Source organism: Vipera ursinii, assembly GCF_947247035.1.
Source record: "Vipera ursinii genome assembly, chromosome: 2".
NCBI classification, from domain to species: Eukaryota; Metazoa; Chordata; class Lepidosauria; order Squamata; family Viperidae; genus Vipera; species Vipera ursinii.
The window spans coordinates 226808044-226836032 of record NC_139513.1 but is presented as its reverse complement, the minus strand read 5'-3'; the positions used below and the strand labels follow the sequence as shown (position 1 = coordinate 226836032).

Here is a 27989-nt window from a genome sequence, read left to right as displayed (position 1 = left end):
GGCAGCGGGTGCAAAACCAGATGTGTACTACATCCTTCTCCAGGCAGAGGTCATCAGCAATCTGTGAAATCTCCTGCAGGTTGGGTTTGGGGCAGCTCAGAAAGTATGACTCGAGTGAACCCTGCACGCTGTTCTCAATGCTGGTGCGCTTGCATTTCCGGGCCTGGATCAGGGCCGACTCCATGGAGCACAACTGCTCCTGCAAATTCTCGTTGCCGTCAGCCTCTTGAAGCCAATGCTGAAGGAGAGGCTTTAGCTTACACATGTTCTTGAAGCTGAGTTGCAAAGCTTCAAAGTGGCAGATGGTGGTTTGACTAAACATTTTCCCATAGAGTAAACCCAGGGCCAGTCCCACATCTGCCCCCCCAAAGGCCAGTGGCAAAGCAGAGAGCCCCACCGCCCCACAGAGTAAAGACTGCTTCCCCCCCCCGGGCGGCTCGGACAGCTGGAGGGGATCGAAGTCATCCTGGAAGCAACCCGCCCTCCTGTTTAAGTGGCCCTGACCACACCTCTCCTCCAGGTATTGGCCAAAGGCCAAGAAAGGCCCTAGGCCTTCCCACCTCTGGGGCCTGGTCCCCACAAATATTTGAAAAAACACTTTGTCCCATACCAGTTTGCCTAAGATCTTCTGGTAAACACTTATTACTGTGTAAGAATTCCTTATTGGAAATAGGTTGTGAGGGGTTTTTTTAATTACCAATGAGAAGGCCCATTCTGCATCATCTTTTAGTTTAAAATGTCCATCATAAAGTAGTCCACCTGAAACCTAATTTAGACTGTTGCGGTCTTTTAATTTGGCCATTTTAATTTGCATAACCTCTTTGGGTTATTTGTATAATCTGGATTGTTTTCTGAAATCAGCTTTACTATATGTTGAATAGTTTTTAATTGTTCTTAATTTAAATGGAATTTTGTGTGATGAACAGGGTAGAGAGCTGCATGCATAAATATATAATTAACCATGATTTCATTAGGTGTCATCAGGTTGGTGTCCACACTTAGTGACCACATAATATAGGGCAAGAGTCTTCCAACTTAACAACTGTCTCGCTTAGCCAGAGAAATTTTGGGATCAATTGTGGTCGTAAGGTGGGGACTACCTGTAAAATATTGCAGAAGCGCAAAAAGTGTATCATATACCTTGAGGCTTAAAAAAGCAGTTTCCAATCATTGCAATTACTATCTAATTCTAGCACCCAACAGTCTGAAATAATGATACTAACAGTAATCTGATTATTTCTGTAGAGTTGCATCTATCTGGCTTTACAGAGGCTTCCCTGTTCTTTTCCACAAGCAAAAGAATGTATGTGAACACCATGTATGCAATTAGGCATAAAGCCTTTCCCATGACATGTTTTAACAACATTTTGTATGCTTTGGATTGTATCCATTGGCACAAATCAAGAAAAGAGGCACCTAAGTGACTTTAAAGTCAATAGAATTTGAGTCCACAATAATTTTTTCACATTCCATTCATTCCATTCATTTCAAGCACATGTAGATGTATCTACCTTTCTACCTGTATCTGCCTTGGTGGAGCAGTGGGCTAATGCCTCCTTAAGTAACACCAGCTGCCTGCAATTAGTGCAGGTTCGCATCCCACCAGGCTCGAGGTTGACTCAGCCTTCCATCCTTCCGAGGTAGGTAAAATGAGGACCCAGATTGTTGGGGGCAATAAGCTGACTTTGTAATAATGCTGCTTGGGGGGCATATAAGCAGGCATATACATAGAATGAAGGCTATTGCTAAGCACATTGATTTGTGCTTTAAATTGTAAGCCGCCCTGAGTCTTCGGAGAAGGGCGGGATATAAATGGGATTAAAAAAAATTGTCTTTCCATTTGTTTGGGAAACGATTGCGACATTTGCTAGCACAATAAAGTTGTTGGCAAAATAAAATCTAGTTGACTTTATATTTCACAGTCAATTCATAGAGCAGACACTACTATTCCATATATTAACTTTGATGGAAACATTAATGAGAAAGCATTGACTACACAGCAAGGCCTATTACTAATTAAGCAGCCTTCAGATAGATACTAATTCCACATAAAGCTACTTAAATTTGAAATTAACTGTTCTGTGTTAATATCTGCTCTGTGTAATTCATCTATTCAGGCAAAATTAAGATTTCTTTGCCCACACTAAGTGATTGGATTCCAAAATACATGATGGTAGTTTGCAGAAGGGAGGGAGATTTCCCATTATTTCTGTCTTTCCTGGCTGTCTTAAAATAACAACAACAACCCTACTAGAAGTTGGACTAATTCCTGATCAGTTAATATTGGGACTATTTTAACACAATCTATAGTATAAAGACCAAATGTTTAAGAAAGAATCTGTAAGCCAGACGTATCATAAGTCAAATAACTTTGGGCCAGGCATCCTTGTGTTGAAATGTACAGAGCTAAGGACAAGGCTAAATATATAAAGTCTTGATAATATTTCAAGTTACCGCACTACACTGCGTGGAGTTAGCTCCTTAGAAGTGTGTGTTATGGGAGGAGGGGAGCATGAAGGAAAGGGAAGGGAAAGGAAAAGAAATTCCCCATATACAATTTACTAATGGAGCTGTTATTTTTTCCCCCAGGCAGACGTTTGTTCTCAGTACATCCTTTTCTACATTAATCTTCTTTTTTGGGAGAGGGGATACTGTATTTGCTGTGGTTTTTTATTTAACATTTAAATATGGACACTCTTATTAGGAGATAGGATTTGCTGTTATGTTTTTTGGTGGGTTTTTTTCTTTTGGAGCTTTAAGATGTATAGACTTCAACTCCCAGAATTCTCCAGTCAGCTAGCCAACCCCACATTGTCTTTGGCTGATCTAGAAAGCCAAACATAGTTAGGACTTAAATGAGGACATCTGGAAGTCCAGGGCTGCAGGCTAGAATACAACCGTCTTACTAGGACAGGGGTAGGCAACCTCGGCTCTTTCATGACTCATGGACTTCAACTCCCAGAATTCCTGAGTCAGCTATGCTGACTCAGGAATTCTGGGAGTTGAAGTCCATGAGTCATAAAAGAGCCGAGGTTGCCTACCCCTGTACTAGGACAAAGTGACAAACCACTTCTCTTTCATGCCAGAAAAGTGTGTGGAATTGTCACCCACAAACTACAATTCAGATAACCATAATGGATTTTACTCAGCAGAAATTAAATCCTCTGAATTTATTGGTTCTCCCTCCAAAACAATCCATGGAGCTGCTGTAAAAATGCACACAAACATGCAAGCCTATTTACCTGTACCTCAAATGTAGGTTTCGATCCACAAAATTTTTAGTTCCACAGAATAGTCTTTTTTAACCTCAACAACTTTTGAGAGGAGTGGGCTTCACACTCCCAGAATTCCCCACCCAAGTGTGCTGTCTGGGGAATTCTGAGAGTTGCAAGTCCCACACACCCTAAAGTTGTTGACGTTGAGAAACATTATCCTAGAAAAATCCAGTTATTTTCAAGGTGCCGCAAAAATGCTGGTTTTATTCCCGCAGGCTGAGAGAGTTGGCTCTTGGAGGATTTTTGTTGTTCCCCTATGGCAGGGGTAGGCAACCTTGGCTCTTTTATGACTCATGGACTTCAACTCCCAGAATTCCTGAGTCAGCTATGCTCCTATGGGATACTCCTTTTTTTTAATGGCCCAGTGTTCTCATCTCTGTAATTTCTGCAAAAAACAAAACAAAAAAGGAACTACATTCTTCTGTCATACCTCTGTTAGAAGAAAGCACAGAAGATAAAATAAAAACACATGCATTTTCAAATTACTTCAGACCTTTGCAACTGAATGCTTTGGATTAGAACATAGACTTCTGTTCTAAGGGGGGAAAGGCTCCGATTATTTGCCATAACTCATGTAGACTTTTGCCCCTGAGCACAGTGCCTGCTTTCTTAAGTGTTACACTTTCTTTGTACTTCCCCCTCACACACACACACACACACACACACACACTTTGCTATGTGGTGGATCATCCAATCATAGTCTTCCATGCAAATATACTATAGCCTCTCAGATAAAAAAAGGCACAATTAAACCTAAGTACTCAGTCAGGGCAAATACCGGTATCAGCAAACTTTTCTAAAGCCTGCTTTTCACCTGTGTTGCAGGAAACGCTCAAACCATGTCAACTGCAAAGACTTTGCCTGCACCCCTCAGTGACCTGAAGATTAAACATACTAAGGTTAGTTCTGTTTATTTTGTCTAACTATTTAAATCGTGATCCCCAAGTTGTGAATGTCCTTGTTCTTGCTGCCATTGTTTTTTTCTGCTTCAGATCTAAAGTGAGTTGTGGATTTATCCCTTTATATATTTAGCCTTGTCCTTAGCTCTGCGCATTTCAACACATTTATTCCTGTGTTCTCCTCTGTCATCCATTGGCCTGTTGGTAGAGCTCTTGAATCATTCTCTAGCTCCAGAAGGTATTGCAGAGAAGTGAAACAAGGTTGAAACTGCATTTATATGAACTACAAAGTTTGGTGTTAAATACAGGTGCAAAACTACATGTAAATGCTTGGAATTGTGTCCTGCTGAACTTAACTTCTGCATATTTACATCCAATAAATCTCACTGGGTCTCACTAGAACTTTAAATGGGGGTTGTGAAAGGTTGGAGGGAATAAACATAGCTGTAAGTGCAGTGGTAAAAATTCAGTAAGGTTTTTTTTTTACAATAAATGGTGTAGAAATTATATCCATGATCCCACAGCTGTCCATTAAGCTGAGGGTTAAGAGAGAGATTTAGTTTCTCAGATCAGCAAAGGGGAAAAATAGAATATATTAGCAATCAGTGAAACTTGATTGAACCGTGATTTTTGCAGTTTGAATATATAAATACTTGGGGGGGGAAATTTCATCAAAATCAATGATCAAGAATATAGATATAGCTGGACAATAAGTGCATCGAAGCTGAAAGCAGCCTCTGTCCACAGAATTACAAAGCCATGACATTCAAATAAGTAATCAATTATCCTTCACCCAGTTAAAACTGGAAAACTTAGAGGTAGGTAGATTTGTACTCTAGTGCTACATGAAGTGGAAAACAATTCACTCTTCTCAGATAAGCTCAGATTCAGAATGTTACTTCAAGTGGAGCTAATTGGGCCTGAAAACATGAAGTTTGGCTAAGTCCACTGCAGTCAAGCTGAAAAAGCTTATCTATGACACTTGGCAACATGATCCACAAACCGGTTGAGCTATGAAGTCTGAATTTAAGCCAGGGGAGTAATTCAGTGGCATCCCTCTGGATGTGAGATAGATTTATAATATTGCATAAGGATTTTACTTATGCTGCATACACCAGAACGTATTATGTAGTTGTTTCATTCCAGTAGAAGAATATTAATGCTCAGAAACTTTTTCCCCAAAGAGTGTGACAACTATGGTGTATTCCAATTTGTAGTACAGGTTTATGATAACCTTTTGCACTCGTCCTATCTATATTGTCAGTGGCAATGTAAATTGCAATGTGCTTCCCAGTCTGCTGCTTAATAATACTGAATGCATAAAATACAGATGGACTTGGATGAAGGTGAATGGGTTTCTGTTATAGTGTGGTGCAATCTTTTCTATATCCAGTCAGAAGAAAGGACTTTCAACATTCACATGACTTAAGAGTGAAGTAGGTTTTGAAAAACAATGTGATCTCAGTGTCCTAGGAAAAGGAAGAAATTCTTGAGGAAATTAATGCTGCTTCAGATTCTTCATATGTCTTTGAAGACAAGCTTGCATATCCAGTCAAGCATCTTGCTATAAACAAGTCTGCCTTGCAAGCAAAAGTATCTAGTAAATTCTTTCTCTGTTCATGCAGAAATAGGTAAGAGGAAACATGATATATTATTTTGGTCAACTTTTCAACCAGTTCTCTCCCCCCCCCCCATTTTTCTTGCACAAGACCACTTGCTGCAAAATACCTCTGAACTTTAGCCGGTAGCTGGCAGAATCCCCTGAATTTTCAAAGACCTTTAGGTGAATCTGAAGGGGTGGGAAAAAATAGTGAAAGACAGCTTTCTTATCCAGAAGGATGGCTCTACAGAAATCCAGATTTCAAGGGCTAAAAGCGATTCAGAGAATTTCTGGCAGGTGCACTCTGACGTACATTTTGCTCTTCCAAGTTCAGATTCTTGCACGGGCTCATCATGAGGCTTATTACTTTTCTCTTTGTATTTTTATTGAGCATGGGTATGTAAGGATCTTGGAAGGAAACCAATGCTCCCATCTAGACACGTCAGGATTTCCAATACTGCACATGCTTGTAAATGAGGCTTGATTATTTAACTTCATCTGGAGAAAAGGTTATGTGACAATTTTACTGCATATTAAGCTAGAAAGCAAGGTGTAGACAACTCTGCATTTGATACATTCCTGACTATCTCAAGTCAGGAATGTATATTTAAGCCAAAGTTAAGCACTCTAAAATCCAAGTGATTTTAGTGGTAGAAAATTAAATCCAGACTTAACACTCCCACAAAAACTTTAACTTTGGCTGGAATGTGTCTCAATTATATAATCGTTCACAAAGCCAAGAAAGCCAGTTTAAGAATCAAATCATGACACGTTGAAGCAATTGGGGAAAAAAGGGAACTGACCTATTTGTTCATTAATATGAAATTATGGCAGCCTCTCCACCTTAAAGCCAGTCCTAGCTCATCTTAGTTATTTTAGTTTGTGAAAAGTTTGTTAATGTATTTGGTAATATTTAACAAGGTTTTTCCTTGACCAAATGATGTGCATAACGTGGCAGGAAAATACTTGAATCCTACAATTGATCAAATAGAAGGGGATGATTTTATTTTTTGAATATAAGAACATTCTGAAGTCTACTCTGATGATTGATCTCCATAGGATTTCTTAGAGTATGCTAATGTTATTTCACTTTTTTTAGTGCAAGGAATTTTAAAGTAATTATTTGACCTGATACAATTTGACAGCTATAAAAAGATAATATATGATGGACCCAAGACTTCAGCTGTACTCTTATTTTATTTGCACTGGCACTGATAAGGCAAAAACGACTCTCAAAAGGCCAGTCTGCATATTGTTATAGTTATGTAGCATTTGATATCAGCTACTGAGCGGTGGCTCAGTGGGTTGGGACTCTGAGCTTGTCGATCAGAAAGTCGGCAGTTTGGCAGGTCGAATCCCGAGTGCCACGTAGCAGAGTGAGCGCCTGTTACTCGTCCCAGCTTCTGCCAACCTAGCAGTTCGAAAGCACGTAAAAATGCAAGTAGAAAAATAGGGACCACTACAGTGGGAAGGTAATAGCGTTCCGTGCACCTTTGGTGTCTAGTCATGCTGGCCACATGACCACGGAGACATCCTCGGACAAGCGCTGGCTCTTCGGCTTTGAAATGGAGATGAGCACCGGCCACTAGAGTTGGAAACGACTAGCACACATGTGCAGGGGAAACTTTACCTTTATGTTTACTGTCCAGATGTGCTGGATCATAATTTCCATCGTCACTTAGAACAACCATGAACTGGATGGAGAGCATGGGGGTTGCAATCTATATACCTATATGATAGTAGAGTCTGAAAACAATCACTTTCCTCAAGAATGTTATTTTATAGCTGAAAAACTAATGCACACACAGAAGCAATGTTACTGAATCTGTTTACATGTTTACCCAAAAGTAAATCTTAAGAGCAATTGTTCCAAGGATCACAGTCTAAAACTGTGCCAGAAACTTGTTTTTCGAAATAAGGTGTTCAGCCACTTTATCTAGTCCAGGGGTAGGCCAACCTACCTAGCTGGCTCAGGAATTCTGGGTATTGAAGTCCACAAGTCATAAAAGAGCCAAGGTTGCCTACCCCTGATCTAGTCTTTCTCTCTGAGATCAGTTTCAGTTTTTGTGGCCTGAGTATAGGTGCAAAACGGCTGAACAGATGTGCGGAACGGCAAATCATTTTGACACTTTATCTCTTCCCTTTTTCAGTTGAACTGAAGTACTGATTGGCCACTTGCAGGAGGTGAATCTTTAATACACAAGCGATAGGCACCTGATGATTTCATGAAGAGAAAATGACTCTTCTGCAAGAAACCCACACTACACCTTCACATTTTTAACAACTAGCAGATGGACGCTAACAACTCAATCTAATATAAATTGTATTAGATGTAGTATTGATGAAATCAGTAGAATTTAATTTAAATCCCCATCAATTATTTCCACTGATTTCACCAGCGCATGTAATTAATAAAAATTATTTTTGTCCTGCATTCCTTCCATGCCTCAAATTTATACCAAAGATCAATCAAAAACCTCAAGAACATTGGGCCTTTTTATGCACAAATGTGCAAGGTGCTCAAAAGAGCTGATAAGACATCTCTCCCCTAGTAAATATTTTACTCGCTGTGGCTTGAACTTTAGCAATGATTTTTTTTTTAATTCCATTTATATCCCGCCCTTCTCCGAAGACTCAAGGCGGCTTACAAGCTTAGCAGTAGCCTTCATTCTATGTATATGCCTGCTTATTAGGGCTTTCACACACACCCCAAGCGGCATTATTACAAAGTCAGCTTAATTGCCCCCAACAATCTGGGTCCTCATTTTACCTACCTCGGAAGGATGGAAGGCTGAGTCAACTTTGAGCCTGGTGGGATGCGAACCTGCACTAATTGCAGGCAGCTGGTGTTACTTAAGGAGGCATTAGCCCACTGCTCCATACATCCTATGAAAACCTTTTTAAATTTTCAGTTTAAGAAATGCCTCCAATCTTACATAACTTTACTTTGTATTCAGGTTTCAGAGCTTCTGCAAATGCATTCATAGCTTCACATGGCACACTGCACAATCTGTAACTATGCACAGAAAGGGAAAAAATGCACTTCTTTGTCACCCTTTGTGAAGCTAAATTGAAAGTAACAAAAACACATTAATTAGATAAGCATGAAATGCACAACACAAATAGAAGTATTAGCTGTTTTATTAGCTGTTCAAAAGTGTCAAAGATGCATGGGCTTTAGCTTAATATTATCCAATCTTTTTTCTTAGGTAATAAACAATAGCAATCCTGTCACTTTCCTTTCTACTCAGTTTTCATGTTATCTTCTTTACATACATTTGTGTTGTATTTTCATAGTAATTTAAATTTACACAAATCTGTATGAATCTCTTCAATAGTCTGGGTGCATTTTTGTCCATAATGTGTCTTTTAAAGATTCTTTTTGAGTGACACAAAATCAGCATAATTTTTTCACATGCGCGCATATTCTAATAGAGTATGGCAATGCAAGTTATACATTTGTATACTTATTGAGGCAAAATGCATCTCAGCTATATAGTGGCTGTGTACTTTGCTGTATCACCTAACCCCTATAATGGTATGTGACAATGACCTTGGGAGGCAAGGCAATGAAACTAGCCAAGGGAATGATCAGATAAAAGTTAGATGAGACCACAGCAGGAATTTGAGCAAAGCAAGAGGCTCGGAAAACACCCTCCCTAGTTTGGGGGCTATAAAAGGGACAATGGTAGAATTGTACTTTATGACTTGCAAGATTCTCTTAATGTAGCTTTACAATAAAGTAGAATTAGTTCATCTGGCTGTGCTTCCTCTCTGGCCTACCTAGTAATGCCAGGCAAGAAACATTAACCATAAGTACTAACACTTCCTTTGTTGTAAGGTTGTGATACAGGAACTTTCACATCTGAAAATATCTTACCCCTGCCTTACTTTCCCCAAAACTCGAGAGGGTTTCTCCACTCCAAACCTTCATCAAACTCAGAGTTCATTTATGGGACTATTGTCTAGGCTGTGGCTCTTCCTCCTGTCTTCCGACATCATTCCCACATATTATTGTAGGGCAAGAGCAGAAGATGTGGATAGGCTTGATGAATAAGAATGGGAATGGGAATGGGAATGGGAATAGAATAGAATAGAATAGAATAGAATAGAATAGAATAGAATAGAATAGAATAGAATAGAATAGAATAGAATAGAATAGAATAGAATAGAATATTTATTTTATTTATTAATTTAATTTCTATACCGCCCTTCTCCCGAAGGACTCAGGACGGTGTACAGGGCAATCAAATGGAATAAAAATACAATACAGAATAGAGTAGAGTAGAGTAGAGTAGAGTAGAGTAGAGTAGAGTAGAATAGAATAGAATAGAATAGAATAGAATAGAACAGAACAGAATAGAATAGAATAGAATAGAATAGAATAGAATAGAATAGAATAGAATAGAATAGAATAGAATAGAATAGAATAGAATAGAATAGAATGACTTTGGAGGTCTTCTAGTCCAACCCCCTGTTCAGGTAGGAAACCCTACCATTTCAGAGAAGAGTCATACATGACTGGATGGATAACGTTATCATCATCACATTACCTGACCTCTTTTTGGGAAGTCAGCTTTAAGATAAAAAGGGTCATTGAGAATGTGAGTTCACGCATACGGATATCCCTATGCTTTGAATGATGAAGTCATCCATTACAGACAAACTGAGAAAGAAAAGTAATATTATACTATTGTTTGCTTATTAATGAAATTATCAGCAAATTAATCACAGTTCAAATATGTTTGATCCATTTGAAGATATTTAATATTGATATATGATTAAAACTTGTGGTCCCTTTGGCTTTTTGAAGGGTGGCTCCAGCACTGCTTTGCAAAAGTCAGCTGCCACCAATAGCCCAAAAAGGAATCTCTATGTCCCTGCAAACAGAAACCTTATACTAAGCAGTTTTTCAAAGCGAAATGTCTACTAGAATTTCTTTCTGTGACATCACATCAGCTTAACCAGTGGGAGCCAGAAGACCTGTGGTGTACTGTACGTAACTGTGGCCTCAAGAAAGGAACAGGTAAACCATCAAAGAGGATAAAATGCCTTGGTATAAGTCATATTGAATATTTTTAAAACCACCCATCTGGAATAAAAACTTTTATATAGCTAAATATTTTAGCCTAAAGTTCTTCTTAAATATTTTTCCCCAAATCCAACGTCAATGACTCACACACTACATAAAAGAATATCCACGTTTCATGAAGCTGCAGAAAGAAACCAAAACCACAATTAGCAAAGTAAACACTGTAGAGGACACCTCATTGTATAAGGGCCAGTTCAGACAGGTGTAGCACAGCTGTTGATATTCTTGCTACCTTATTTGTTCTGTCTCCCACCTTTCAAAAGAAGGGATGTGCACTTGCCTTTCCAGAAGTGAATGAAGTGAGGATATTCAGACCAGTCAAGGTCTCTGGCTGTGACTGAGAAGCTATAAAAGCTAAGGAAGTTTCTTTCTGGAAATAGCCCTAATCAGGAAAACAAGATGAAACAGAGCATCTATGGAGATTCTCATTCTTCCAGATCATGGTTGTCCCAAAAGTGCTTTTATTTTAAAGGCAATTGGACTTTCTGATTTTTCTTTAAGACATTTCACTTCTCATTCAAGAAGAAGCTTCTTGGATGAGCAACAAAACATCTTAAAGAATCTGGAACAATTTCACAAAAAGCACACTTTTGTTGGCTTAGTATGGAGACAAGCAGCCTGGATACCTCCAGACTTTGGGGCACACAGTTTCCAACAATCCAAGAGGCATTCATCAGAAATGATATAAATATTCGAAATACTCAAGGAGAGGGGATATCAGGTTGCCAACTTCAGTGTCATTTCAGAAAAGTTGGGTTGAAAATGTAGATACGCTGAGCAGAACCTTATCTATATGAAAAGAAGTATCAGGGAATGAAAATTGAAGGGAATAGTAATTTTCTCACATGTTAAAGAAGGGCATGAAAGTTCCCTGGTAATTGCCTTATAAATTGATCTTTCATGAAGATTTGTAATTTACTTTCAGGACAAGATATTCAGGTCATGGGGTTTAAATGTATGTATTTTCCCACCAAGTAAATTCATTTATATTAGAGTAGCAGATAGTAACACAGGGTGTTTCGTGAGTTCCAGCTTGGAGATTCTAAAGCTAGCGTGGTTACTACAGGAAATTCCTGTTTGTTTGTTTGTTTGTTTGTTTGTTTGTTTGTTTGTTTGTTTATTTATTTATTTATTTATTTATTTATTTATTTATTTGATTTGTATACCGCCCTTCTCCCTTATGTGGTTGATATTTTTACCAAATCTCTATTTAGTGTTTGAAGTAGAACAGTTGGAAGATTACAGTTGTCTTATTATCTTTCCCATTGATCAGTGCCAATTCTGTTCTTTGAACTTGGTGTAATAAAACAATAGGTAAGATGGAAATAAACGTCAGGCAAGTCCAGTCAAACATGACTTACTATATGAAATACTTTATAATGATGGAAAAGAAAATTACTTGGGTTTTATCCAATTGCTGAGGAATCTGTGATTTGTTTACAAATCATTTTGTGCATGATTTTATCTTTAACTTAGTCTAATAAGTCTCACATGGTTTGCACTTCTGTTTTGATTGTTGGAAAAAACATTCAGTTGTAGGATCATCTCCTTTCTGCATAACGTTTCTCATTTTGAATAATCCCAGCATCTTTGCTTAGAGTTGGAAAAGCAATATGTACAACTCTAAAGAGCCAAATAAGTCAGTGCAGATAATAATGAGCTAGATGGAGAAATGTTCTGTATCAGCTAATACTGTATGTTCCAGTATACTTCATGACCATAATGCAAAAATGTGGATATTGTGTTTGGATGTGTATTGGAGCTAACAATAATGAACTATTGCTTATCAGAGATAACATCTGAACTTGAGGTAGGGTCTTCTAGATGGTTCTAGGAAATGTTTTGTATGCTTACTACAGGAGAATGTAGCTACATTAGCTCAGTGGAGCTGGTGTAAAAGCCTGAAGTAAGGAATGTTACATATAAACCAGAGGTCCCCAAACTTTTGAGCACCCGGGACTGGTTCTGTGGAGTGCATTTTTTCTGTGGACCGAAGGAGGCGTGGTTTCATGTACTGCCCCGCTCAGGGGTGGGGCGGTGCTAGCACCAGTGGGACACTTGGGGGCAAGGCAGCACTAGCGCCAGCAGGATGCTTGCCGCTAGCATGAGTGTGTGAGGGGTGAGTGCACACGTACACACGTGTGCACTGGCCATCCTTTCAGGCGGCCCAGTAGTGGGTGGCGGCCCACAGGTTGGGGACCCCTGATATAAACAACCAGCAGATGGGAGCAAAATTTCCCAGTAGTCAAATCAAATTTTTATTGCAGTCAAAGAGTAGAATAAGGAGGCTGGAGAATAAAAATTTAAAGGCATAAAAGTACAACAAAATAAAATTGCATATAAAAAGCTAAAAAAACCTAAAAACTAAAAAAAAGTTTTAGAAAGTCTTTAAAAGCTAAAAACTAAAACAATTGTTTTTAAAAAAATCTTTAAAAATGTCTAAAAGAAAGGGTAAGAGCAATAGATGACATAGGGAAACATGGCAAACTAAATCTTATAATACAGAGTACTCTATAGTAACAGTTTAGGTGCTCATTAAAACACTTTTGTGGCACAGCTCATCTTTTGACAAATTTTAAATGCAGCTGCACAGAACTTGGCAACACTGTATGTTTTGGCAGCGTTGGTATTTGAGAATAGCAGAGACTTATACAATTGTCCTGTGCATTCTGGGTAATTATGCAGTAATGACAGTGCTTTTTTTGTAAAAGAAAAAGGTGCCGGAACTCACACATGTCATACAACCCGCCTTGCCTACCCTACAAGGTTCCATCCAAAAAAGGTGCCGGAACTCCGTTCTGAGCGTTCTATGAGAAAAAAAGCCCTGAGTAATGGTGAGGGGAGGCTAGTATGAATGTATCTGTAGTATCTGCTCTGGAGAATACACATTCTGTAGTTTTGATGTATCCAGAGACACGGGGTCATTATCTCTTTGAGTAGACCTTCTTTTACTAATCTTCAAGGACAACTGAGGGGAGGGCTGCCAGAGTAAATAAAGGTGGTTATGTATTTCAAGATAGATTAAGTATGCCATAGAAGAGTAGAATATCTATTGGGTTTATTGGCAATAAAGGATGGGGACCTGGTTTGGTCCAGTTGGTTTTGTTTGCTTTGGCCTGATCATATCCCATCCTGAATAGAAAAGCTAGAGAGAAGCCCAAGTATGAGATTTTAGTTGTCACTGTCTTTTTCCATGTGGCCTGGAAATCATCACACAGAGTTAGTGGGACAAGGCCAAGAAGGAAAAGGATAGTCTGAACCAGTATTTGAGTATGGTCATCCATATTCCAGCCTCTACTTTCACAAGGCCTGCTTCAGGGTGGCATTAGAGATATATTTTGGGTCTTGAAGGTCCAATCTTAGGAAATCAGACTAAACAAGTTCTAATTGGAGAAGGGGCTCAGCTGAGAACATAGAGAACTTGTGCTAATGGTTTGGCTTCAGATAATTGGAGTGCTGCCAGAATATAGTGGCCACCTCTTAACTTGAGGAATTTAAGGATGGCAGCTGAGCTCTTCTGTGCATTTTCAGTGACATAGTTCCCAGAGGGTGGGGGTTCCTAGTATTGGCAGAGTGTAGGATAACTCCCAGATATCTGAAAGAGGTGAGCTGATCAATCTTGTGGCCATCTATCCATTAAGTGTGGTTCCTTTTGGCAAATGCTATGCTTACTGATAGTTGCGTTCTAGCTGGTCTTCCTTGCAATATTGTGCTAATGCTTTTAAGACCAGTAGATGTTCTTGAGAGTATCGATGCACTGCATAAACAGAGATGTGTCTTCCAGCTAATTTGGGGGAGTGAAAGTATGTATTAAGGAGATGGTCCACCATGGAATTGATAGAGATCCTGAATAGGAATGGGACCAATATGCAGCCTTACTTTAAACCTTTCTCAGTTCCAATGGCACTGGGGGAGATGGCTCTGGGAGATGACATCTGCTTCGAGTGATGTCCCTTCATGAAACATACCTATTAGATGAAGTCAATCAAGGAGGCCTCTAGCTTTTCCCAGAGTTTGGCTTGTGATATGGAATCAAAAGTTGCTTTGAAGTCTATGAAAGCAACGTAAAAGCAGATAGTGGTGCAAGAGGCATATTTTTCAATGAGAAGTTGGAGCACTAAGTACTGGTCTATGGTAGCTCATTCTTCTCTAAATTTGGCTTGATCTTCTACAAGTATGTCTCCTAGTTCTAGCCAGTTCTGGAGTTTCCGTAGCAGGAGACTGCACAAACTTTGTTGATTGTATCGAGGAGGCTGATCCTCCTCAGTGATTGAGCAGCATCCTTTTTCCTTTTTTTTGCAACAATGATTGTGTGCTCCCAATCCTTGAGTACTTGCTCATAGGTGTCAATATTAATAAAGGACAAGGCCAGGGTCAGGGCCCAGAAGCTCAAATTATGTTCAGTCATTTCTGGAGGAATTAGGTCTTCTCCTAGGGCAGGGGTAGGCAACCTTGGCTCTTTTATGACTCGTGGACTTCAATTCTCAGAATTCCTGAGCCAGCTGGGAATTCTGGGAGTTGAAGTCCACGACTCATAAAAGAACCAAGGTTGCCTACCCCTGTCCTAGGGCCTTCCCTATTTTCAGCTGACAACCAGATTCCTGATCTGTCACTGGTGAAATTTGTTAAAAGTTTATCTCATAAACAGAAATTCAATCCAAGCTGAAAAAGCCCAGGAAGAAGAGATTAAAAACATTTAAAGAAACTTTTGCTTCAATGAATAATAATAATAAATTGATAATAAACGAAACCTAGAAATTTCTACTACAGTTTCCAAGATTCTACTTTCCTTCCAGTTCTTGCATTAAAGCTCCTTATTGATGTCTGGGGGATTCTTTCTTCGATTGTGCCATGTAATGTAGGGCTCGAAAAGTGATAGATCTCTCTAGATCTCAGGGTTCTTTTAAATTATTTATCTAGTTTTCCTTTTCTGAATGAAATATGGTTTATGATGATACACCAAATAGAGCCCCAAAGTTAATGGATGATATCTAGATCCATTTCAACCTCACCTTCACTATGTTGAAATGATATTGCCTCAGTTGCTTTGGTTAATACCTTGGCCAAAAGAAAATGGTGGAATTTTCCCTTGTTGGACTATTCCAGGTGATATTATTCCTGACAGCTTAGAGCGCAATACATTCAGATGGGCTCTTCACTAACTTGGGTTGTGGTTCCAGCTCTGATCTCTCTTGAGAAAGGAAGATTTTGACTCCTATCTTCCATAACCATTTCCAAAGCCTTCTAAATGAGAATCCCTTGGAGAGTCTTCTAAAATGAAAGATAATCCAGAGAGGTGATGTTGATAACTGAATCTTGCAGAGGACACTTACTAATTTGTGCTTGAAGAATTTCAGGGGTTTCTGGCTGGTTTCTAGATAAAAGCTATTTTTGCCCATGAAATGTAAATACTGTAGTCCAGATCAAGCTAACTGAAAACTTGAGTAATTCAATATAGAATATATTGAATCCATCATTGGAAGCTAAAGTGTCACAATGTTCTTTTCTACCATCCTGACTCTCTATAACTCAAGTGAGACAGAATCAGATTCCTGACTGTGCCACAAGTGTTCCTCCTTTCTTGTTCCTTGTGGTTAGGGGCACACTGAGTACAGATTTTTCAATAAATAAATTTAGGGTTCTCTGTTTCCCATCATGCTGCTTCCCTGTAAACTTAAATAAAAGATTTGGTTCTCCAATCCATATTGGTTCTGCTATAACCAAGTTGTGACTGAAAATAATGACATGAGAAAATAATGAAAAGTACCTCATGTAAGTCTCTGAGCCAATGGGCTACAGGTGGTGATAAATCCATGCTATGAGAATTTCCAAAAAAGGCATGCCTCATCATTTTCTCTTTCACAAATGTACATGAATTTGATATACTGTCATTTCACAGACACAGCACTTTTATATTAATATTTACCTTACTCTCTGTCTTTAGGAGCTAAGCGTGCTGCCAAGAACTTCTTTCTGTGTGTTTGTGTGTGTGTGTGTGTGTGTGTGTGTGTGCTAACATTCTGCGTGTTATTCATGCTTGATTTAGTTTTTATTGTGAGTCGATCAGTCTTGGCTTCATTCATTCATTCAATATCTGCCTCTGGACCAAGTTACTAGGTTCCCCATTAGATTCTTTAATTGGTTAACTTATACCAACTTTATGCATAAAAGAGATTTCGAAACCGAATTTGTTTCCATTGCTTGCCCAAGGTTAAAATTTGATTTAAAACTCAGTGCCTTTGTTATTACGTATCTAACTTTTAAGAAATCAGTACGATTTCCCAGTTGTTCAAATCATAGTCTGTATAAGATTAAAGTAACACCATTATTACCATTATTGTTCTTAAGAGATGGGTTCGTGGTGTGGGTAAATGAGAGGCCAATTTCATGATTTATTTGTAGTCTAAAAATTAAGCCAAAGGTGCTTTTTCACAAGACTTTCTTTCAAGAACGCCCAATTGCCTTGTGAAAAAGCACCTTTGGGATAACTATGACCTGGATGACTGAGAATCTCCATAGACATCTGAAAATTAAGCTTAACCTTGGAAAGAGAGGACAAATTATATACCCATTTATAACTGCTATAAAGAAGATCAGAAGTCACTTTTTATTTCTTTTCTGTTTAATAATCACTTTTACTTTGGTTTAATTTCTTTTTTCTTTAAATTGGTATTGTTTTTAGTTTATAAAAAAATCTTTGTAAAAAAAAATATTAAAAATTTATTTTTTTTAAAAAAAAGGCCTAAGCCAATAGGATGAAATGATGAATTGGGACTGGATCAGATGATCTTATCTCGTCCATCCCTTATACATAAAATGGAGCACACACTGAATCATCGTCTCTGACTGTCCACGTGGTGATGTAATATTGCACTGCAGGGAAGAACAAAGGGAGAGCCTTGTTGTGTAGCCTGTGCATGTTGAGTTGTATGAGTACCTGCCTTAGGCATGTAAGCCAGCTGGGGGCCACTCCTTCTCTCTCACCCCAATCCACCTGACAGGGTTGTTGTGGGGAAATAGGAGGAGGAAGAATATTATGTATGTTTGAAACCTTGAAGGCAGGATTAATATCTAATACATAGGTAAGTGGGTAGGTGGGTAGATGTGAAAGCGGGGGGGAGGGGAGATAGAGAATTCTATGTTCTACAAAGATACTAGAAATTAAGTGGAGAGAATATATTTTCCCCTTACATTGAGGTCTTTCCAATACTGATCATAATAAAATTAGAATTACTACCAGCGATTCCATTTCTTACATTTCAGTATAAATAAATCATAAGAAATGGTAAATGACAACAGATTTAGCGAGTTCCAATAAAAACTGAGCTGAACTGTTTGTTATGTTGTGGTTCACCTGTATCTCCACTCCATCCACCCTCACTAGGAATAGCTAATCTAGCCCTAGAAAAGAGTATTTTGGTGGCAGAAGGACATCAAAGGTTTCAACAGCAACAAAAAAAACAGGTTAGGAAAGCACTGGTTTATTTTTTAATCTACCTACGTTACCGCCTGTAACTTGTAAATACTACAGGTAGGAGCCAAAAACAACATGGCATGCCATGTGCACACCGTGAGATTGCAATTTATTTTATGACTATAATGTTATTTTTAACGCTATTATTATGTAAGCCACCACAAATTACTTTTGTGATGGAGGCAGTATAGGGATTCATTAAAAACATACATATCTAGTTATCTATCTACACATCCTGGAAGTAGATTGTGAATGTCTTGCCATGCAGAGAAAACCTGATTTATGGAATATTTGAGAGGCTTGAATAAAATAAGATTTATAGAAAGGAAAGATTGGAAAGCAAACACTGGTCATTTTAGTGATCTTTAGTGGTCAGTGAGCTGTTGAAAAATGAAGAGCAAGAAAATTATTTTTTTTTAAATTCCATCTCTTGGTTCCAAACAAAAACTCTCATCAGTCCCAATCAGTCTTAAGGACAGTTTAGCCAAGCATTAAGCTTTGACTAAAGGACTCTTCCCTCCCTCCCATCTTTCCAACACATGCAAAAGACAAACACACTTATGATTGTAGATTGGCTTGCAATTACCATTTTGAGTGAAAGCTATGTAAGCGGGAGCAATTTTTAAAAGCCGAAATTAATCTCTCTCTCCTGCCCTCCATGTTATATTGGTGCCAAAGCTGCCTCGTCTCTTCTATTGACAGTGTTATCTTTCCTTCACCCCTCCCTCCCTCCCTCCCTTCCTCCCTTCCTTCCCTCATCCCTTCTTTATTATATTTATATGCTGCCCATCTTCCTGTGGAAGCAATTATGACATTCCAGAAGAACGTGATTGTTCAGCATCATCTTTTATTTAAAAACAGCATACTTTTTGCAAGGGGTGTGTGTGTGTGTGTCTGTGTTTGTGTTTGTGTGTGTGTGTGTGTGTGTGTGTGTGTGTGTGTGTGTGAGAGAGAGAGAGAGAGAGAGAGAGAGAGAGAGAGAGAGAGAGATTAGACAAATGCGATATGCCATTTAATAACATCAGTGTCAACTTTTGTGTTGTATTTTCTTACAGATATTTATAAACAATGAATGGCACAATTCAGCCAGTGGCAAAAAATTTCCTGTCCATAATCCTGCAACAGGAGAGAAAATTTGTGATGTGGAAGAAGGAGATAAGGTATACTTCTGATCTTTGATGTGTCATGGATTTCCTTTCTGGCTAGCCTGACCAACAGTCAAGACTAAAACTGGAGTATCTATTTGTGTGCACTTCCATATTTAAGTTAACTCATAATTCATTTCCTCAAGTTTCTGAGCTAAATATAGCAAAGACACATGTAGAGAGAGAGAGAGATGGTTAATACTTGGAAGGATTTCTCAGTCATAAATAAGCTTTCAGCAGTTCCAAACCCTTCCATAATTCTGTTGGAAGCAAAATGATTTCCTAGTCAAACCAATGCTTGACTTGGCTTTTCAAGCAGGTTGTGGACCAAGCTGATTTGTCATCCTGCTTGAGTGGTTGCTGGGATTTTCTATTTCTGTGCATCTCTACACGTGGCGTTACATTTTTCATGATGTTTCAATCTACAGTAAATGTTAAACTTGGCAACCTTAAGATGTGGGGATTTCAACTTCCAGAATTCCCCAACCAGGATGGGAGTTGAAGTTGTCGGGTTTGAAAAACTCAGATCTATTGTTTGCTGCCTTAGAATCATTTCTGATTTGATGGTTTTATCAATTAAATAAATTAATATTAATTATTGTTAATAGATGGCTAACAAGCCATTGCTCCCTTCTCATTCAAGACATTTTTTTAATTTTTTTATTTTTATTTTAATTCCATTTGTATCCCGCCCTTCTCCGAAGACTCAGGGAGGCTTACAAGCTTAGCAGTAGCCTTCATTCTATGTATATGCCTGCTTACCAGGGCTTTCACACACACCCCAAGCGGCATTATTACAAAGTCAGCTTAATTGCCCCCAACAATCTGGGTCCTCATTTTACCTACCTCGGAAGGATGGAAGGCTGAGTCAACCTTGAGCCTGGTGGGATGCGAACCTGAACTAATTGCAGGCAGCTGGTGTTACTTAAGGAGGCATTAGCCCACTGCTCCACCAAGGCTCATTAACTCCCCCCCTCCCCCCAATCTCCTATTCTTAAGAGACAGGACTGCTAAACTTGATAAGTAAAGAAAACCCAGCCAAGAAAGGGTAAGGCCATTGTTATGCCTCTTGTTTCCTATACTTTCCACTATATCTGAAGACTGAGGACCACCAGGTCTGGGCTGCAGAAATCTGAAAGACCATGAGAAGGCAGCAAAAGAGTTTTCTGAGTAGTTATGTTTGCTGCCCTTTAGTGATGATCCAAATTTTTGTAGCCCATATACGGTAGCCTTTCTCAAGTGCTCACATGCTGTAATTGTAAAGAGCAGCAAACACAAAAGTTGTTTCCTTGCTATTGCTAGATGGATTGGATAGATAACTGGAAACAGACGTTTTCTTCATTTGATAAGGGATGTTTAGTGCCCAGGACAAGCCCAAAATAACAGAGAAAGTATGTTTATCTTATCTTTGATTTTAACCTTGTTTCTAATCCTTAAGGTTGGATGAAAGAAGGACTCCCTGATAATATAGGAAGATACTCAATCAAAATTGGAAAATCAGATTGGTATGCATCTAATAGTAGTGGCCAAAATTGTGGAAACCTTTTGGGAAAAGTGTACATTTGAAGTTTGATGGCTACTTTTACATCACTTTTTTTGGGGAGTAATAGCATAACATTATATATCAATGGAAAGATAACTTAATCAAGAATGTAATACAACATAGTTTGTTCAATTATCTGTACTGTACTCTATGAAATGTTATAGAAAAAGGAAGCACAACTTGCTTACGTTGATATCAGGTAGCTTTCCTTCATCTGATTGTAGCCAATGAGCATGAGTGTGTTATGTGATCGCTATCAAGCTGGTTGGGTTTTTTTGTGTTCTTTCATTTAGTGAGCTTGTAAAATGTAATAAAATTAAAGTGATGGTGCCAAGAGTTGACCGGTTGCCCAGAAAGCGATGTAAAATAGTATTATTAAGTGAACAAGGCTACGGTTATAAAGAAATTAGAAGAAAATTTGGTGGAAACTTAACCAAAGGTGGCATTTCTACTGTACGCTTTTCCCAAAAGGTTTCCACAATTTTGGCCACTACTGTAAGTGAAAAGTCCTGGTCTGATTGCAAAAAAGCATTGAAGTTGTAGCAATGGGGCTCCTGTCTGTCCTGAACCATACAGAGAAAAAACTCTGTGACTGATGAAGCCTTATGTTAATTTTTAGAATAGTGAAAGTCATTTAGAAAGTATGCTCTTTGCATTCAGTCCAAAGATTCCTGTTAGAAGTATTTTTAAAACTGCACATTTGCTTAGTACTGACTGATCTCCCCTTGTAATGCCAACTGAATCAGACGCCCATATCCAGGAGTACTTTTTAAAGAGGGCAAAGACATGGTTAATAATGCCATTCATTTTATCGTCTCCTCTTAAATAAATGAAAAAAGTATTACAAATCAAATCAGTTGCTATTTCATCTGCCTCCAGTTAAATAATTCAGTTTGTTACAATAATTTAGATATTTTTGTTCTTTTATAAAACGTTTTAACAATTTGAGAAAGCGACCATTCAGGTTAATTTTCTATTAAGTGTTTTTTTCCCTTCAAATATCTGTATTAATTTATTCAAATTTGTTATAGCCGCCCAACTCTGATGGACTCTGGGTAGTGTAAAAAAAAACAACCAGACAAAACATAAAAACACAGAGAGAGCACAAACTAAAATGATCTTAAAAGCAATACAAAACAAACAAAATGCCCCCTCCCAAATACAATAATACATTAACCCAAGGCTTGAGACTAAAGCTTTTCAAAAGGGGGAATGCTCTTGCAGGAATGTGGGGGTCACGAAAGAGAAGGCACACTACTTTGGTCCTGCAAGATTTATTCAAGCCTATGACTCATGAATCTGGCTGATTAAAGTTCAACACCAAATTGGTGCCAGATAAGGGTCAATGGAATTCAGGAGGGGTTGGACTTGGAGTGCTTTTGGGAATGCAATGAATCTAACCTGATGATGTGTTTAACTCCATCTCCCCCAGCTCTGCCTGCTCTTCTCCTGCATCCACTGCCAGAACCTACCCAATAAGTAGAAACCATTGGAGAGAAGCAGTCTTATCAGATAACCTCATCCTAAACCATATAGTGTCAACAATTGCTAATACCTAAATCATTTTCTGAAGTGGACAAATTTACAAATCATACAAATAAATGTAAACTCCAGATTCTTGCATTTAGTACATGAACCAATAAATGTTAGGACTTTGATCTGTGCTTACAATTGACACAGCGAAGGATGGATCATTTCAGAGAGCAATTTTTCCTTGCTCAGAAAATCACGTTATAAGGCAAAGAAGCACATGGGATTGTGAAATAAATCCTTCTGCTCATTTTGTTCATTCAAGCTACAATCGCTAGGAAAGACTTGAACATGATTATATTTTTAAATGGTCATTTAAAGTCTAAAATCCTATTAAGCCTTAGATGTCAATCCCAGAGGTGTTTTTTCCAAAAGGCAACTTGACTATCTTGGGATTTTTTTTCCCTTTGAAAAATGTTTCACATCACATCCAAGAAGCTTCTTCAGGAAAAAGCAAAGAAGTCCAGTTGCCTGTTTGAAAAAACACTTTTCAGACAACTATGACCTGGATGATTGAGAATCTCCATAGACATTTAGATGTCAATCCCATACCTGTCCTGCTGATTTATGAGTAGTTTAAACTGTCATAATGTGATTGTTGATAAGTCTAATTAGAAACTTAATAAAAGTATAGTAATTTGTTTATTTTTGCTTGTGTGGACTTCTGTTATTTAGCACCATGGAGCTTAATAATCGTTCTTTCACTAAATAGGTTTAATTTTAATTTTCTATTAATTCATGAACAGGCAAATTCACAGCATGCTGTGGACTTGCTAAGATGTTTGCTGAAACAAAAGAATGTTTTCCCTTCCATAGATTTCAGCAGAAACACAATTTTCCAGTATTATTCAGTGAGCTACACTTGTGCGTTTTTTAAAAATGGTTAGTGGCTCTGTTACTCTTGAAAGCCAGTTTAGTGTAGTGATTAAAACATTGGGCAAGAAACCAGGACATTGTGAATTCTAGTTTTACTGGGTAGCCTTTGGCCAGTCACTTTCTCTGAGTCTTAGGAAGGAGGCAATGTCAAACCACTTCTGAAAAACCTTGCCAAGAAAACTTCAATGACTTGTACATGCAGTCTCCAAGAATTGGACATGATTGAATGGAAGGGGAAGAAAATGTCACCCTTATATTTTCTGGAGAAAAAGAGGATGTTAATGTGTACTAATGATAGCATTAAGAAAGGAAAATACTTGGAATTGTGCTGATGTGGGCATTTGCAGAATTGTTACTCTAGAAAACAACCACTAATAACCACAATCTGAAAAGTATTGATGTGACATGTGTAGGGTTTTTTTTCCCCCACAGGAAGACATTGACAAAGCTGTTAAAGCAGCAAGGAAAGCATTTGAGCTTGGATCCTCCTGGAGGACAGCAGATGCTTCAGAAAGAGGAAGGCTCTTGAACAGACTGGCAGATTTAATTGAAAGAGACCGTCTTCTCTTAGCTGTAAGTCTAATATGCTGGCTCTGAAGGAAACCTGTCTTTTTAAAGATGAGACTCTTTCAATGCCTTTGAGTGCTCCAGTGAAATGATATGTTTTTGTTTTAAGAAAGTTTAACCAACCCAAAGTCATAGTTCATTAGAGAACCCCACATTGTTTCTTTGTTAGAAAAAACTGGCTTATTGTGTTCAGTCAGTTATATAAGACAGATTAGCATCTCCCTTGTCTATCTTAAGCAAGACAGAAAAGTCCCCTAGTGTGATAAGGTAACATTTCATCAATGCCACTGAAGAAAAATAATGAAGGGAAGATGTCAGCAGGTAATGCTCCCAGTATTAATTTGAAAACCGAGTTGTACTGAGGAGAGTCTCAAAATTTCTTCAAGTTGCCTTTAGGTCAACCACAATTTTAGAAGAATGTTTAAAGTACAAGAACGTTGGGCTTGTTTGGCTGCTTTCCTGCACAAGCCCATCTGATTTGACACTGTTCACCCCAGGATCTGAGAATGATAAGTACAATCTTCAGTTACGTGTTCAAAGCCTTGATCTTTTTTTTAAAAAAAAACATCAAATATAAGTTTGGTGCAGAGATTATCATCTCTCAAACAAGGAGAAAAAAAATGGAGAAATTGAATGAATTCATTGACTAATTTCAAAAAAATGTGGGTGTATTTCAGATGAAGAAATGAAAATGATTGTGGAACCCATCCTAATGGGTTTAACCATTTCCTTTCCATTCTTTGCTCGGCCCACAAAAACAAATGTACGGATATAAAATAAATATCTTCATTCGGAAACAGCCATGAAATAACATTTTCTGAATGATATAGTGATTTCAAACAATATTTAATAGAGGGGGCCTCTTTTGTGCTATTGTTGAATATTTGTGGGTTGTTTATATATATATATATATATATATATATATATATATATATATATATATATATATATACCGTATATACTTGAGTATAAGCCGAATTTTTCAGCCCACTCTTTGGGCTGAAAAATTCCACTTCGGCTTATACTCCAGTCAACAAAAAAAACTTACCGAGGACTTGTGCGCGGCCGAGGCTTTGGTGCTTCCGGGATTGCGCGCACCTCTCCCAAGCCACCGCCATCCGGAGACCTGCCGAAGTTTGGGGAGGTTTGGGGAGGTGCGCGCGCACCTCCCCAAACCTCCCCAAACGTCGGCAGGTCTCCGGATCTCCGTGCCTTGCCTGCCTGCTTCTTTCCGCTGCGGAAAGAAGCAGGCAGGCAAGGCACGGAGATCCGGAGACCTGCTGACGTTTGGGGAGGTTTGGGCACCTCCCCAAACCTCCCCAAACGTCGGCAGGTCTCCGGATCTCCGTGACCTGCCTGCCTGCTTCTTTCCGGGCGGTCACTTGCTTCGCATCTCCTGAGGGAAGGGGGGGCGACTGGAGCGGGCGTGTTTCCTCGCCTGCTGGGCGCCGCGATTTGCCCGGGGAACGCGCGGGCCCCGAATGGCAGCGTGGAGCGAGGAAGCGGACAGCCAGGGCTTCCCCGAGAGCCGCGGCCACACAGGGTATTCCTGTGTATTCAGGCTTGCAAAATGGCGGATTGAGCCTCTGCTGGCGGCGGAGGCTTGCAGAACGGCGGATCGGCTTATACTCGAGTCACGAACTTTTTCCAGTTTTTAGGGGTGAAAATGGGGGTCTCGGCTTATACTCGAGTCGGCTTATACTCAAGTATATACGTTGGTTATTCGGGTTTTTCCCCGCGTAGAACTAAAGGTGTAGGCGCAACGTTTCGACGGAATCCCATCCGTCATCATCAGGCTGGTGGCTTTAGCTTCCTTCTTCTGGGAGAGAACCCCTCCAAACCACACAATAAGCAAACTGACACCCACTATAAAAACATGGCACCACCACAAACACGAAGCCGAACAAAAGCAGCACAACTCACCAGCTCAGGTCTGGAGCTGGCAGCTGAGACCATCCCATCCACTCAGAACACACTCCCACCCAATCAGAACACACCCACCATTCAAAACACACTCCCACCCAATCAGAACACACTTGGTCCGCCACCCAATCAGAGCACACCTCCACAGAACACACCCCCTCTGGCAGTTTAAAAAAGAGGAACAAACAGCCACATGCTTCTCCCAGAAGAAGGAAGCTAAAGCCACCAGCCTGATGATGACGGATGGGATTCCGTCGAAACGTTGCACCTACACCTTTAGTTCTACGCGGGGAAAAACCCGAATAACCAAAGATCCACATACAAACACCCGCGAAAACCTCAGAAAACATATATAGATATATAAAAAAAGTAATAGAGGATTATATTCTGGGGCTTAGTTCAAAATGCAAAGTCTTTTCCTTTTCCATGGAGTGAATTCCATTCTAGAAATAGTACTGGCAACCTCTTCCAACAAAATGATATAGCAAAAGTCAAGCAAAGAGTATGTTTGCTGGCTTCAGTCTTCTCTGAGATTAAACAACTCCTTTCTAGAGCTAATACATGCTGATGACCAGTATCCTTTGAGATCATGTATCAGCTCTAGTTAGATAACTATCCTCAGAACAGCCACTCTAGAATTACTCCTTAGGAAACCTGTCAAAACTATAGATTCAGTTTGTTACATACATTTCTTAAACACGATCATAATGCTCAGTTGCTTTTTTTAAAAAAAAGATTTGCATTTTAAAGCCTTTTGTGCTGTCCTCTACTGAGGATAATCTTACTTTCCCAATGCCATTCTTAAGTCATCATGACCTAGTTAGTGTAATTCTTAATAAACCAGTGTTAGACAGTTGCATTCTTTCATTTATCTACAATGAATAATTTTTTTAAGCTGTTCTTTGTTTCAGACAATGGAGAGTCTTAACGGGGGAAAGATTTTTTCAACCGCCTACCTAATGGACTTGGGGGGTTGTATCAACACTTTGCGCTACTTTGCTGGCTGGGCTGATAAAATCCAAGGACGTACCATCCCCATGGGTGAGTCACCCTGGACAAGCCGTACATGAGATAAAGTTGGTTTAATGTGAATTAAGAGAACCCTTCAGTAAAAGAACTTTTTCATCTGAGAAAAATGCAACCTGTAGAATTCTGTTACATAAAAGTATATTGGTAAAAACTTTTCAGTGAAGATTCATTCCTGTAACTTTCCATCCTAACTGAAGTTTCTTCACTTGTAAGGATTAGCAGGTTTTATTATAAATGGTTTTGTATTCTCTCTTTCTCTCTGTGTGTGTATGTAAGAATGCAGTTCTTTATTTTCTTTACCCAGTGATGTTGCAGTGTGACTGATTGTATAACCATACAAATTGAGCAATCTTTCTGTGTGTTTTTTTCTCAAGAGCTCAGCTTTTTAAAAGAACTATATCTAGGGCTGCAGAAAATATGTTGTTTTTGGAGTTTAAACAACACACATAAACACACACACTGTGTAACAAAGTCAGCCATATAAATGACACCCATATGGAATTTATCTTAACATCCTGAAAAAAGACCAGATCTTCACAGCCTTCCAGAAGACCAGAAACTTGACTTCCAATATCTTGGCTTCTTGATTTTTTGTCACTTGGACCCACAGTTTTCCTAAATAAGATTTAACTAAACTGGTTCCCCTATCATCTTATATACAAATGTAAGACTTACCTTCCAATTATTTTATCCCTTTAATTCTTGAAGTCATTTTCAACAGATAAGTTTTTATCTGGTCCAGGCACATTTCAAAGGATGTTAATTGCTGTCTTGAAACTAGATTTCTTAAATATCTAAATAAACTAAAGTATAGAAGAAAGAAATAAACAGAAAATTTGGCCATTTGTTTTTGCATGCCTAAACTTTCAGTTGAACATACACACTGTAATTATACCAATAAGAATTTGCCAGCACTTATTCAGGCATTACAGGGTCTCCTCACTTACTGAATACTTGTTTAGCAATCTAAGTTACAGAAATGCTTAATAAATAAATGTACAAATGGTCTTCAAAGTTATGGCTATTGGAGCATCCC

General features: G+C 38.8%; 1 protein-coding gene across 1 annotated transcript in view; it reads left to right on the top strand.

Annotated features, from left to right (window-relative positions):
• Positions 1-1545: 1545 nt before the first annotated feature.
• ALDH1A1 (aldehyde dehydrogenase 1 family member A1) overlaps positions 1546-27989 on the top strand; it is a 46847-nt gene continuing 20403 nt past the window's right edge. The window contains exons 1-5 of the mRNA XM_083352569.1: positions 1546-1640; positions 4101-4174; positions 19396-19500; positions 23867-24007; positions 26836-26965. Of these exons, the coding sequence (XP_083208695.1) occupies positions 4115-4174; positions 19396-19500; positions 23867-24007; positions 26836-26965 (436 nt within the window). The 5' untranslated portion in view covers positions 1546-1640; positions 4101-4114. The remainder of the gene's footprint in view (positions 1641-4100; positions 4175-19395; positions 19501-23866; positions 24008-26835; positions 26966-27989) is intronic.